The sequence below is a fragment of the Diospyros lotus genome, chromosome 9 (genome assembly GCF_014633365.1).
Source record: "Diospyros lotus cultivar Yz01 chromosome 9, ASM1463336v1, whole genome shotgun sequence".
NCBI lineage: Eukaryota > Viridiplantae > Streptophyta > Magnoliopsida > Ericales > Ebenaceae > Diospyros > Diospyros lotus.
In genome coordinates this window covers 32,669,181-32,683,239 of record NC_068346.1, presented here as the reverse complement: position 1 = coordinate 32,683,239, position 14,059 = coordinate 32,669,181, and the positions used below count along the sequence as shown (strand labels likewise).

The window sequence follows — 14,059 nt, the reverse complement described above, 5'->3', positions numbered from 1 at the left end:
TATTCTTATTCCCACTGTAATAACTATATATTAATATAACAAATTTAAGAATTTTCAAAAAGAGCAAAATTATTAATTTTTGAAAAACTCAATTCACCCTCTATTAGGTATTTATCTGGATAACATCCCATACTAGACCAAATATAGCCTATGCATTGAACATAGTGAGTCAATTCATGCATAATCCAAGGAAAAAACACTGGCAAGTAGTTCATAAAATTCTTATTATCTCAAAGCAATGCCAAAACAAAAGATCTTATTCAAAAAAGGTGAGGAAGTTAACTTGGAGACTTACATAGATGCCGACTATGCTAGCTTTCTAGTGGATAGGAGCTCCAGTTATTGTTCCTTTCTAGGGGTAATCTAGTAATTTAGAGGAACATGAAGCAAGATGTGGTTGCATTATTTAATGAAGAAACTAAATTTACAACTATGATATATGAAATTTGTGAACTTTTGTGGCTTAAGATAGCTCTTAATGATCTTAAGATTAAGAGAAAATGACATATGAAGCTTTATTGTGACAACAAATTTGACATTAATATTACATGCAATTTTGTCAACATGATCGCATTACATTGAGGTGGACCAGAATTTCATAAAGGAAAAGTTGGATAGAGGGTTAATTAGTATTCCTTACATGCCTTCCAATAGTCAACCGATTGATGTCTTAACTAGAGGATTTCTTACTTAGAATTTTAAAGAATCAAAAACAAGTTAAGAATGGAAGACATTCATTCTTTAGCTTTATGAGGGGAAGGGGTATTAAAAATAATTTTTTTATACCAACTTCATATAAATACTTTATGTTCAACTCAAAAAAATTTAATAAGTTTATAATTATCTTAAAAGTATTTTAAAGAATTTCAAAGAGTTGGTAATTATTTTAATTTTTTTTTACCAAATTGAAAGAATATTTAAACACCATTTCTATATAAATAGAGAAAAGTAAAAAAAATTAATTAGTTGGTGATTATTTTATAAATATTTTAAACTTTAAGAAATGAAAAATAAAAAAATCAATTAGTTGGAATAATATGCCAAATATTATTATTTTTAACTAAAAATAAAAAGATTATTTTATGAAAATAGTTTTAAGAATTATTATCATGTCAAAAATTGAGAAATAAAATAATTAATTTTGTTCATAAAATAAAATAAAATATTATGTAATTAAATAAAATAAGCCATTTGTTATTTAATTATTTTGAAAATGGTAAGATTGTAAAAAAGAAAAATACAAAACGAATTGGATTTGGCAAGCCACATCCGACCCGTTTTGTGTACGATCCGACTCCCTTTTTCCATTCAGCCGCGCAATCGTCTCTCTTTCAAACTCAAATCTCTCAAACAGCTCACACTCTTTCTCGCGGACAGACGGGGACCGGCCATATTGCGGCAAGCCGCCGACCACGTCGACGAACGGGTTTTGCACCCTTCCCCGGTAAAGTCCCCGATGCCCTGCTCCCTTAGATTTTCGATATATATATATATATATACGTCCGTCTATGCGAATGTGGGGTTTATCGATTCTAAAAGAACTCAGATCTGCTATGGTCCGGCCGTTAGATCCTTTTGGGTTTCAGTTATGTGGTTGCCGAATCAAGGGGAGTCCAATGGTCGGTCCCGATCTACGGAATCCGGCTTGGCCGGTGGCCAGTGACCTTTATCCAGAAACAGTAAAGTGTGACAAAAAAAGTTAATTTTTTGATCTACTACAATGTAGCCCTGGGATCATTCTCATTTTCGGAAATATGAACCACCGGAGTTAGGTATTCGATAGCTGGCTCCGATCCTTGGAATCACCGGCCGGCGGCAACGGTTAGGCCGAAAAGTAATTTTTTGATATAGAGAATTCCGACTGTCGGATCGCTTCCATTTTTAGATATATGTTAATCACCACGACAAGGGGAATCCGGTGATCTGGTCCAATCACCGGAACCACCGGCGTCGGTGGCGGCGACGCCACCGCTTTAGTTGCCCCTTCAATTTTCCAGCTAAGTGGCCGTTTGGCTGCAATTGAGTTCTGGGGCTTTAGGCTTAAAATTTTTTAGAAAATGATATGGGACGTATTATATAAACTCTGTTGCATTGGGCTTTGTTTTAACTTATACAAATTCGGCCTTTTGTCTTATAAAATAAAATGGGCCTTAGGTTTATAAGATTATGACTAGGTAGAGAAGGCAATGGGTTGTCCATTTACCCATTTGCATGCCCATATAATAAATGTTTAAAATATGTCTTGTGTCTATATCGTTTAAATATGAATTTTTAAAATTATTTTAATTTTAAATGGGTAATTAGCATTTATTTTAGTAAATGTTTAAATAAATTTTATCTCTATGACTCAAAATATGAGGTGGTGTTCTCTTTGTATTTCAGTTTTGTGTTTTAAGTTTTGAATTCATTTTGAATTTTGTGTTTTGAGTGTCTGTTTTGAAATTTTTGAAAACACGTTCTTTTTGTCATTCTGAAAAATTGTTTTTTAAAACAAAAAACTAGGAAATGCGTTTGCTTTGAAATTTTTAGAAAATTTATTTTATAATATTTTAGTTAATAAATTTGATTTAAAATAAATTATAAATCATTAAAAAAAATAATACAAAAAAATCATATTACATATTTCAGTATTCAAATAAAAAAAAACAAAACAAAAAAAATCAAATCACAAAAGAAAATCAAATTAGAAAAGAATTCAAAACACATAAAGAGGCACAACAGAAATCAGGAAGGGGAGGCCGCGAGCGGTGGGTGGTGAAGGAGAGGTCGCGAGCGGTGGCTAGGGTTGTCCGTCGAAGGTGGTGGGCGGTGGCTGGGATTGTCAGTCGACGGCAATCATCAAGTCATCATCACCTGCTTGCTCTGCCATGGCTGTCGTTTGCTCGACATCATTAAGCTATCATCGCCGACTTCATGTGGCCGTCAGGGATGGAGGATGAAGGAGAAAAGAAGAGGAGTCGACGACAGTGGAGGAGGGCGAGGAGGAGTCGGGGAGAGTGGTGGAGGATGAAGGAGAACAAAGGAGAAATGAGAGAAGAGAGGAGAGAGAGAGAGAGCGTGGGTTCTGTGAGTGCGAGAATGGGTTTGGGGTCGGGGGGTTGTTGTTTTCCGTGTTTTGTGATTGTTTTGTATTTTCAGTGAGTTTTCATTGAAAACACTCAAAACATTTGTTGTTTTGGGTTTCTTTTACAAATTTTTTAGTTATTTTTGAAAATAGTAAAAAGAACACATTTTGGGTGTTTTGAAAAATTGAAAATAAAAAATGGCCCTAAAATGACAAAGAGAACAGGCCTGAACTTTTCATAATCATTTTAATTTTAAATGGGTAAATAGGACCCATTTATCAATGAAGAATTGGCTCTTAAGTTTATAAAATTATGAGTTAGCCTTTAAGTTTTTAAAATTTTGAAATGACCCTTAAGTTTTTAAAATTATGAGTTGGCCTTTAAGCTTCTAAATTTATGAATTGGTCCTCTATCTCTAACATTAAAAATTGGGTTGGTTTATGGGCTCAAGTTGGCAAGGTCCAAGTTTTACTTGGACCAAATTTGATGGATTTTACTTGTCCCTTTGTGACTGTCTCAAATATCTTGGATGCTTCTGGTTTGGTTGATACTTGATCTCGACTCAAGATATCAGTTTCTTGCTTATTAAGGTTCCCTTTAGGCCTTCTAGGAATTAACAAGTCACTCATGAATCACTTAGTTGATCGAAGGTCTAAGGGAGAGATTCTCTTGGCTTGGTTATTGGGATCAAGAGATTAACCTTGAGACATGTCCTGAGCTAGCCTATGATGACAACTTGGGCATTACCAGAATCTTAATTTCTGATGGATTTGCGTATGTCTGAGACCAGCATACTACTCTTACCACCCTTGCCTATTTTTCATGATTTTAACACTATTTTACAAAAAAAATTATTTTAAAACAATAAAAGTATTTTGACTATTCATAAGTGAATATACATATATTTATATGTTCACGTAATTTATACACGAGGATGGATTAAGTATTTGAGTGCATTGGGGCTATGTGTGTTTTCACGTATCCTTGTTTACACTAAACATGCAAAGCCTATTTGTAACTTCACAACCTATACAGTGTGCACTAAGACACAACAATTCTTGGCTAGACATGATGATGTAGCCCAACGAATTCCATAATTCGGGATCCTATTTGTTCGAGGCCAAATCTAGTGTTAGACACTAGAGCTGGCTAGGCATTGATTAGGACACACCTAGGGATTTATCTTTTTTGCTATCCTGATTTTAGTGTGATGACTTTTTGTCCTTGTTAGTTAGTTGGGTCTGATACTCGGGCCTACTTTGCCTCTTACACCGCTCTGTTGTTCTCTTTCAGTGTCTGAATTCAATCGAAGAAATCAATGTCAAACAGTGACGTTATTACTAACTCACTTCACAATGATCTCTTCTCTTTGCTGATATCAGACATCAAGACCTACACAGGCAAAGACCCTCTCCTTCCATGGCTCAGGTACCCATAATCAATCCAATACAGTCCATGTTCGCTCCCTTCCATATCTATATATATATATGTGTGTGTGTATGCCTGATGTCTGTGCTATGCTGACTCCTTTTTTGTTGATGATACACAGAGGGATTCGGAAGATGAGGGACTCTCTCCCATCTCAATTTCTCAAAGAAAAGCTCCCTAAGTTCCTCCAGAAATGTGCTCAGGCATTCCAAAATGATAGGCGCTACAAGAATGATTTGCGCTACATTCGCGTTTGGTTGCAATTGGTAAACTATCCCTAGCCTGTTTTTGTTTTTCCTTATGATTTTCATTGTGGATCATCTTTTCTAATTATTTCTTGTTGTTTGGTTCCTACTTCTGGATTGGTTGTTGAGGAATGGCGAAAAAAAAAGGAGCAGGAAAATGAGTTGTTATCTGTTGTTTATTCACTGGTTGGACCACAAATCATAAATACTAATAGTAATATTATGTGCGATAAATTTATAAAATGCTTCTAAAGGTAGATTTTCTTAGATTTTCGTTCCTCAGGAGCAGGACAACTTCCCTTTTAAATCTCAACCGATGAGTACCTAAGTGTTTCTGTATTAGAATTCTGGGCCTGGAAAACAAAAACAAAAGAAAACAAATATCAATTTGCTTCCATTTTCAGTTGAATTTGTGGAACTACATCGAGTTTCTATGTGATTTGATGTAATTTTTCTTGTTTGCTTAGATGGATTTTGTGGATGATCCTAGAGTTGTATTAAGGACAATGGAAGCAAACTGCATAGGAACGAAGAAGTCACTGTTTTATCAGGCCTATGCTCTTTACTATGAGAAGGTAAAGAAGTTTGAGGAGGCTGATAAGATGTATCATTTAGGGGTACAGAAGTAAGTAATCTCATCCTTGCACAATTGTCACCTTTCCTGATTTTCATGACATTTGGTGATAGTGGAACAACTATTAAATGCATAATTAGTTTGTGTAATTATAAAATTATATGCATACAGTGCTGCTATCAATGGCCTTGTAATGTTGAAAGTCAATGCAACAACGGGTTTTTTTTATTAATCTTTTTCATCCATTATTCCCTTTGTATTAGTTCGCTCAATACACGGGGAATGTTGTTCGTCAAACATGACTCTATTATCAGCACAGATTAAGATTCATATGTTCTATTATTCTTGATGGTAACCTGTAGACCATGTAAGCAAACTTGCTTTACTTTCACTTTCAAATAAGTTATTGCTTGTGAGATTAAGTCTTTAGTCCACCAACTCAAACATTGGAGCAATGAAAATGCACTCATCACGTGCTCCTAATCATGGACTTGTAAATTGATGTTATGTAGTTTGCTAGTCCTCACATGTCTTATAGGTCTTAAGTTCTAACCCAAACAATGACAATAGCAAAGCTGAGTGCACATTTACAAGTAATGTGCCCAACTAAGCTTGCCTGTGATACCAGCTAGTAAACATGCCATAAGCCACTTGGTAGGCTCCAAGAGTAAATACTTACAGCACATTGTTACATGCTAGATGCAAGTCCTTTTGCAAAGCCGTGGGTTCCTACAATAAAAGGAACAAGTCAAGCAAATGTTTGACTTGGAGCACACTCGAGCAATGCAAATGCCTGTTCTTGTTTCAAAAAAATTGAAAGAAAATGATTGGGCTAATCGTGAAAATAATCAAATCCATTTCACAAATTTATAATTTTATTCAATTATTTCAATTTTGGCAATTAGGTTCAAATTGTCTCAATTGGGTGCAATTTTATCCAATATGTAAAATCGATTTAGAAAGAGTGTATACTGATTTGGTATGACAAGTGTCATATAATAAATAATATTTGTGTCATATAATAATTTTTTCTTTTTTTATTTACTTATGTGTACATGTGGCTCCCACGAATATTATTATTATATAACACCTGGCATGCCAAGTCAATATGAACATATTATCTCTAAATTGATTTTACATGTTGTATAAAATTACATCTAATTGAGTCAATTTGGATTTAATTGTCAAAATTGAAAGGATTGGATTTTAAATTTGCAAAAATGATTGGATTATTTTTATGATTAGCCCAAAATGGAAACAACTAAACGGGTTTTTTTTTTTTTACATTTTTCATTTTGTTTTCATTTTCATTTTGTTATTGGTTGCACTCTTTTAAGTTTCTGTGGAACCGTTCCAATGCCTACAACCTATGTTGCATGAAAACATCTCATAGGAGTCGTTTTTCCGTTTCCGAAACCCGTTTTGGACCCTATTTATGCCTATTTTTTTTAGAAGAATGTTCATTTCCATGTTTCCGTTTCCTATTGAAAACGTTTCCGTTTCCGTTTCCGTGCAACATAGCCTACAACCTATTTCAAAATTCAGTTTGTTATTTAATCTACAAGTTATGAGATTCAACCTCAATCTTGATCATATTTTGTACCATCTACAAACCATGTAACTTCAAATTTCTATAAACCCAAAACTTGAGATTTCTTCATGAATTTACCAAGTCTAAAATCCTAACAAAAAAATTTCATCTTTTTGTTTTCGTAGATATGTGGTATTCCTTTGTTTTCTCTTGTCCTAATTTTATTCTCACTCCATCATCATGAAAAGATTTAAAACTAAAAAATACTTGTAATTGGAATTCATAAGGACACTGTGCTGTATTTGTCTATTTATTAGGTTGTTGAGGGTTTTAACTCCATGCTGATGGTTGGTTTTGCTTTGCACTTGTGAATGGATTGTGTAGTCTGATATAGGACTCATCCAAAAAATGGTAAAGAGGTACTGTAATTTCCATTTGACATCTGCTCTGAAACAAAGTCTATTATGTTTGCTTAATAGTCTTGCAGAGCCGATAGACGAATTACAAAAATCATATGAACAGTTTCTTCAACGCAAGGAGCGATACAAGAAAAAGAAAATCCAGGTTTGGTTTCTTTCAAATTTTAGTATTAACGATTCTCTCATTCTCTTTAATGATCCTTCTAACCATGGGCAGATACCATGCAGCATTGTGAAAGGATGGCTGGAAAGGGGCTTCTCTCTGTTGGAAACCTCCATCCTAAGTATAATGATGTGAAAGTAAACATCAAAGATACCTGTGAAAGTAGCGAAGTTAGGCTGGCAGGGGCCTGCCTGGCGGAATCTTTACCTGCAACTCTACTTGTCTATGAAGATGTTCAGAACAAGGTCGTCAGGGAGGAGAGCTGTCATAATGAGATGCCAATTGGAGAACCAAACTGCACCAGGATGGCAGGTAACTTGCGCAATTTTGAGGTACCAAGAAATTCATTTTCAAAGAATGGAGTCGTGGGAGATACCGGATCTGAAAGCAATCTCAGCTGGCAAGATAATACTCGGTCAGAATCAGATGAACCTAACAAGTTTTGCAGTGATGATACAGTTGTTGTAAGGTTTGTAGGTACTGCTATTGTGGGGAAGTCCGAAGCAGAAGATGCACGCCATCACGGTCTGGTGGAACCGACTATAAACACAAAAGAAGCGTTGAACGCCATTAATAGCATGTTTCGAGAACCTCTGGAGCCACGAATTGTGATGAATAGGAAATTACCCCGAACAGAACTCAAAGCTGATCAGGGATTGGACAAAGGGTTTGGCGTGTTCATTGATGAGAACTTAAATGATGCTGGATTTGTTAACCGCAATGGAGAGAAGGGTTCTGAGTTGCTGAATTGTAATCGAGTTGCAATTACCCAGCCTTTCCAAAAACCACTTCAGATATATGTTGATGATGATGAAAACAACGAAGTGGAGAGAAGTAATGGCAAACACGAGCATGAACATGATCCGGGGAGAAGCAAGGATGAACAACTGATGGTATGTGATAATATTTTTTCTTCTTTGCGAGTTAATAATGCATTTGTGTTTCCAAGCCCAGTGGATACAGAAGATCCTATTGATGTGGAAAGAGAGAGTTCAGCTCCTCAAGGAAGAGTTACAGAAGATACGGTGGTCTGCAGGTTTGTAGGGGCTACAATTTCAGATGAACCACAAGTGGAAAATGTTTGCCATCATGGCCTAGTAGATCCCACAATTAACTTGAAGGAGGCAATGGATGATATAAATAGCATGTTTGGGAAGCCAATAGATTTTGTTAGGACCAGAAAGAGGGCGAAGGCCAAAGACAAAGCCAAAGCCAAATCCAACGATGGGGGATTTGTAGTACTTGCTGACGATGACTTGGATTGTCATCATCAGCTGGCAACAGCCAAAAATGGAACTGATTTGGAGAAAAGGCATGACAAAGATCAAATTAGCAAGAATAACCATGGTGGGTTTATGGTGCTTGCTGCTGCTGCTGCTGCGGACGATGATGATGATGGTGTCAAAACGGAACGTGATCTGTTTGAGCCAACCATCTGTACAAAGGAAGCCATGGACGAGATAAACAAGATGTTTGGGATGCCATTGGACTTCTGAGTCTTACTTATATCTGGAATTGATGGAACAGACGTTTGGGATGTCCATTTCATTGCTCTCTCTCTCTCTCTCTCTCTCTCTCTCTGTGGTTTTGCTAATTATACAAATCCACACTTTGGAAATCGTTTTGAGGGAAGCCCATGGGCCATTACTGGCCTATCACATGCCTTTTCTTTTTTCATGACTGCTCTACACTTCCATGCTTTTCCAAACAATCATTATCTTCGCTTGAATTTTCTAATAAATTAATAATTATATATATACATATTTTGTTTTTTATGCAATTAGTATTGAATTTAAAATTTTTACTAAAATAATATCAAGCTTTTTCAAGCCAAAATTAAAGAGGCTTATCGGTCTAACTAACGGCTTCCTCTAACTCTAAGTTTTTAGCAGAGAAAAAACAAACTTCCTAATGTAACACCTCTGATGAACAGGGAACGTCAACGTTGTTTTAGTATTTTTGAAATATTTTTTATCTTAAAATGTTAAAAAATATTAAAACAAATTTGGACTGTTTTTGTCATTTTAGAAATACTTCAAGGTCATTTTATAATATCAAAAAGATATTAGAAACGTGTTTTGTTGTTTTGGCAATCACATGAGAGATGGAATTAATTCTGTTTTTGTTATCCCGACAACCATGTTAGAGGTGAAAGCAATTTCGTCTCTAACTAAACTTTTAACCTTTATTGGTTGGTTCCGTTTAGTTTTGTCTCTTGGTTCGATTAATTTGGTTAGTTGATTTCGGTCGATTCGATAACCTTATATCTCTAATTGTGTGAATGTATGTATGTAGTTGTAACTATGAATGTATGTAAATATATATATGTATATATATAAAGAGAGTGAGATTTTGACGATGAAGTGAAGGAATTTTCGTAAATTATGTTACGTTTGATTATCTTATTTTTTAAATTTATTGTTTGCTTTTAATTATTGAGTTATAGTGATTAGATAATAGAACTTGTGTTTATATTTATTTGAATAAAAATGAATTTATGTATATGTTTAATTGAATAACTATTTTTTATAATTCTTGATATCAAAAATCATATTTACAAAAATGTTACTATATTTTTTTATTTACATATTTTTCTTGTGTTACTATTTTTTTTAAAATGTCGTTTCTTCATTTTTATAATTTTATTTCATATCATATTTGTTTCTCATTTTTATTTTTGTGCAACTTCATATAGCACTGTTTTTTTGCACCATTCTTTTCTTTATATTAACAAAATTCTCAAAAGTATATAGAATAAAATTACTTTATCTTCGATTATACTTGTTTTTAGTAATTTCAATTATAAAATATTTTAAATATTTCTTAATAAAGTTTATACGAATAAAGAGTAGCTAAGAGATTTAAAACATTTTATAATTCAAATTGTAAAAAATAAATACAGGATTGAAAATAATCTACTTTAATTATATATATGTATATATATATATATATAATATCAAAATTTTCATAGCACAAGTAAATAATTCTAAGTATAATTTTAAGGCAACAGTCATCGAAGGTTATAATATTAAATATTTTATGAGTAAATTAAATATGATCATCACATCAATTAATATTATGAGTAAATTATCTATAAAGGTTATAATATTTATACATGTATATATGTTTATATATGTATATATGTTTTTGTGCGCATATAAATAAATATATATATTTTTGAACTTATATATAAATAAACACATGTATGTATATATATATATATATGGGTGTGTTTATATATAAAAATAGAAAGAAAAATTTATAGATAGATCTCATGGATCTAATCCAGATCCATAAGTCTAGATCCATGAAATTCAGTCAAATAATGAATGGATCTAGATTACATTTATCTTAAAAAATCTATAGATTTAACTAGAGATAGATAATTAATTAGGACAGGTATTTTCATATTTATTAAAAATTTTAAGAAAGGGAGGAAGAAGAGAATAGAAAGAGAAAAATGTACTTGGAATTCTTTAGATGGAGATTGTATATATACATATACACAATAATATATAGATAATTTAAAATTTTAATGTTTTAACGGAAAAAAATGCTTAAGAAAAGTACACTTTAGATCGTATATATTGATACGTGGGAATTAGATTTTAATCGTGGAGCAAGATTTAGGGCTCATCTATATTGCATCGAAACAAAAATATGAAACGTTTCGAATAGGAAACGGAAACGTGAAAATGGATATTCTTAAAAAAAAAATAGACATAAATAGGGTTCGAAACGGGAATATGAAACGTTTTGGAAACGTTTTGAAAATGGGAAAACAGCTCCTATGAGGTGTTTTCGTGCAACATAGGGGCTCACCACTATACATATCGGAGATATTAACATTAATGACTTATTTTTCTAAAAATAAATTTTTTTAACAATAAAAAGTTTTTTAAAAAATTATTATATTAGTCACCCCACCTTTTAACTTTCAAATAACATCAAAACAAATCATCTTGGTCAACATGTTAATTCTTACCAATTTTTGAAAAATTTTAGAGGGCAAATAAATATTAATTAAATCATCAGCCTAGCTGCTATATGTGACGACATTAGAGAATTTAACATAATTTCAAACTATCACATTGATTTTATTATTTTGTCAATACTTTGACAAATAAAGAGTTACCACTTCTATCTAACGTTAATTTGGGATAAGGACCAAGAATCGAGTCTCGTCAGCGACAGTGTGAGAGCAATCTCTCAAAATGAGGGGCTCCTTGTGCGCAGTGAGCACTAGTCTAGCCATTATGCCCGACTGAATCACCATGATTAACCCCCCTCATATTCTGTCGGGCCGGGTGTGGGGCTCATGAGGTGAACGATTCACCTTTTGAGACAACAATAGTATTTTTTTTAAAATAAGGGAAGAGAGGTAACTTGAATGGCAAGAAACCTTTTCTGGCGTGAAGAGATTACAACTTCTATCTAACATTAACAAAACAGATCATCTTGGTCAATATGTTAATTCTCACCAATTTTTAAAAATTTAAAATGACAGATAATATTAATTAAATCATCAACCCAACTGTTATATATGAAAACATTGAAGAATTGAACATAATTTCAAAACATCACATTAATGATTTTTTTTATTTTGTCAATAATAATGTAAACATATTACATCAGATTATATAGTGTGCAGTTAACATTTTTGAAAGGACTAATGTCTCGTAGGCATGATTATGCTATTGTACATAGTCAAGTAAGATTAGACACCATTCAATTTTGACTGTTATTTCAAAATCCAACAATACTAAAGAAGAGAGTTAATCATGCCAATATTATTACTCTCGTATCCATGCACACCTATAAAAAAATTCTCGCAAACTTGTAATTAACACAATTGAATCATGCAACAATCAAACCTTGCGATTATCCCTTTCCACTACTATATACAAAATAGCACATTAGGGCTTTTTGATTAATTTTTTTTTTCAAGAGGTACATTTTTCTCTAAACTATCACTTGTCTTTTGATGCGAATACTATCATTTGTGATGAAAGGACCTGATTACTCAACAAGTCATAAATTTAGAGTGCTTTGCATACTTATATTTCAAGTCACCGTTTGACGTGAAGGTTGGCATGAGTGTCATGTCTAACCCCTAGTTACTAAGTAACAAGAAACATTGGAATAGATAAAACTCTCATTTTTTATTTTTATTTTTTTTCTTTTTCTTTTTTTTTTTTTGCCCTTTTTACTTAAACTTTGTTTAGCACTAGCTTTAAGGGATAATTAACAAAATAAGTATCACACAATTCAATCATGCATAATCACAAAATTCACATAAACTTCTTACCAAGGCATGCACTTCAATAATCAAAATAGTCAAAACACTTATAACCCTCCTACATAAGATATTGCTACATCTCGAAAACATCGAGCAAGAATAGTGTCATTCAATTGAATTGACTATTCATCATAACATAAGTGTTAAAGTGTTCAAAACTAATACCGCACAATATCCAATCTCAACTAGCAATATATCTACACAAAAGATTGAGCTTCCAATCTCTCCATGGACCACGAAGAATCTCTGCAAAAAGTTGAGCATCTTTGAGAACAACTCCCAAAAGTTTTGGTCCTCTTCGTGAGAAAGAAACATAATGTATCAACACACTGACCTTAACAATAGTAATGTTTTGGAAATGAAGGAGAAGAGGTAACTTCAATGGCAAGAAACCTTCTCTGACGTGTAGGGATTACAACTTCTCTCTAACATTAACAATAGTAATGTCTTCCAACTCCAATTATTATTCCTTTTCCGATCAATTGGCTGCCGCTTATCATCTTCTTCATCCTTGGCGGCGGCGGCGGCATTGGCTTTCTCCACATGCGGCTTCTTCCAAAGCTTGAAATTCCTTGCGCCAAACGATCCAATCGTCTCCGACGGGCTCAAAGCTTCCATTTCAGGAATACTGGGGCAGTATAGTACGAACTCATTGAAATCGGATCCCAGAACCGGCAAACGCCCCTCGCGGGCGTAATTCTTGAGGACAGTCCCGATGACAGCGGCGACGAGCTCGTCCTCATTGACGACGAAACGGATCGGTCCGGCACTGCCGAGCACCGTCACGCTGATCAGGATGCGGCGTTGAGGGCAGTTGATGGCCTTCTTGTTCGGCTTGTGCAGCACCATTGTTGATGAATCAACCAAGATTGACGATGACACAGAATTCTTTTAGGATGTGGGTTGGATTGTGAATAAAAGGAGATATCAAGAAACTGAAATAGAGGAAATATGTGTTTATGGTTTAGGAGGGTGCGTGGTCATCGGTCAAGAGACGAGGCCAAGGCAGCGGTGATAGGAGCCTCGCCTGCAAGAAGTGAAGCAGAAAGCGGTGGCTGTGGAAGTAGCCTTGGAAGTGGAAGGGAAAGAGGAGATCATGAAGATTTCAACCATTAACAAAGGCGGGAAGAACAGCAGATTTGCGTTCTTGCAGAGAGGGTTTGAAAGAATGAGAATTTGGAGAGGAAGAGGTGGGGCTTTATATATAAATAGGATGATGATAGATGTGTTGAATCCTATTGAAAATCTTTACAAATTGATTTTTGAAGATTTTTTTTATTATGATAATAAAATCTTAAAAATAATAATTTATCATAATTAAAATCACCTTGTACA

The 14,059-nt window shown here is 33.9% G+C and overlaps 2 protein-coding genes across 4 annotated transcripts; one reads left to right on the top strand and one right to left on the bottom strand.

Annotated features, from left to right (window-relative positions):
- The first annotated feature begins 1,306 nt into the window (after positions 1-1,306).
- Positions 1,307-9,144, top strand: LOC127809443 (uncharacterized). Of its 3 annotated transcripts, XM_052348231.1 has the most exons (7): positions 1,307-1,444; positions 4,359-4,493; positions 4,615-4,759; positions 5,206-5,363; positions 7,323-7,407; positions 7,491-7,737; positions 7,903-9,144. In XM_052348231.1, exons 2-7 carry the CDS (start codon positions 4,384-4,386, stop codon positions 8,919-8,921), a joined length of 1,764 nt encoding a protein of 587 aa, XP_052204191.1. In that variant the 5' UTR covers positions 1,307-1,444; positions 4,359-4,383; the 3' UTR covers positions 8,922-9,144. The 3 variants fall into 3 exon arrangements, with proteins under 3 accessions (XP_052204191.1, XP_052204190.1, XP_052204192.1); XM_052348230.1 differs by having other exon boundaries at positions 7,491-9,144; XM_052348232.1 differs by lacking the exons at positions 1,307-1,444; positions 4,359-4,493; positions 4,615-4,759 and having other exon boundaries at positions 5,346-5,363; positions 7,480-9,144.
- A 3,958-nt stretch (positions 9,145-13,102) lies between these two features.
- Positions 13,103-13,573, bottom strand: LOC127809367 (uncharacterized protein At4g22758-like). The gene has a single exon (XM_052348130.1). The coding sequence runs from the start codon at positions 13,571-13,573 to the stop codon at positions 13,103-13,105; it is 471 nt and encodes a 156-aa protein (XP_052204090.1).
- Between the last annotated feature and the right edge of the window lie 486 nt (positions 13,574-14,059).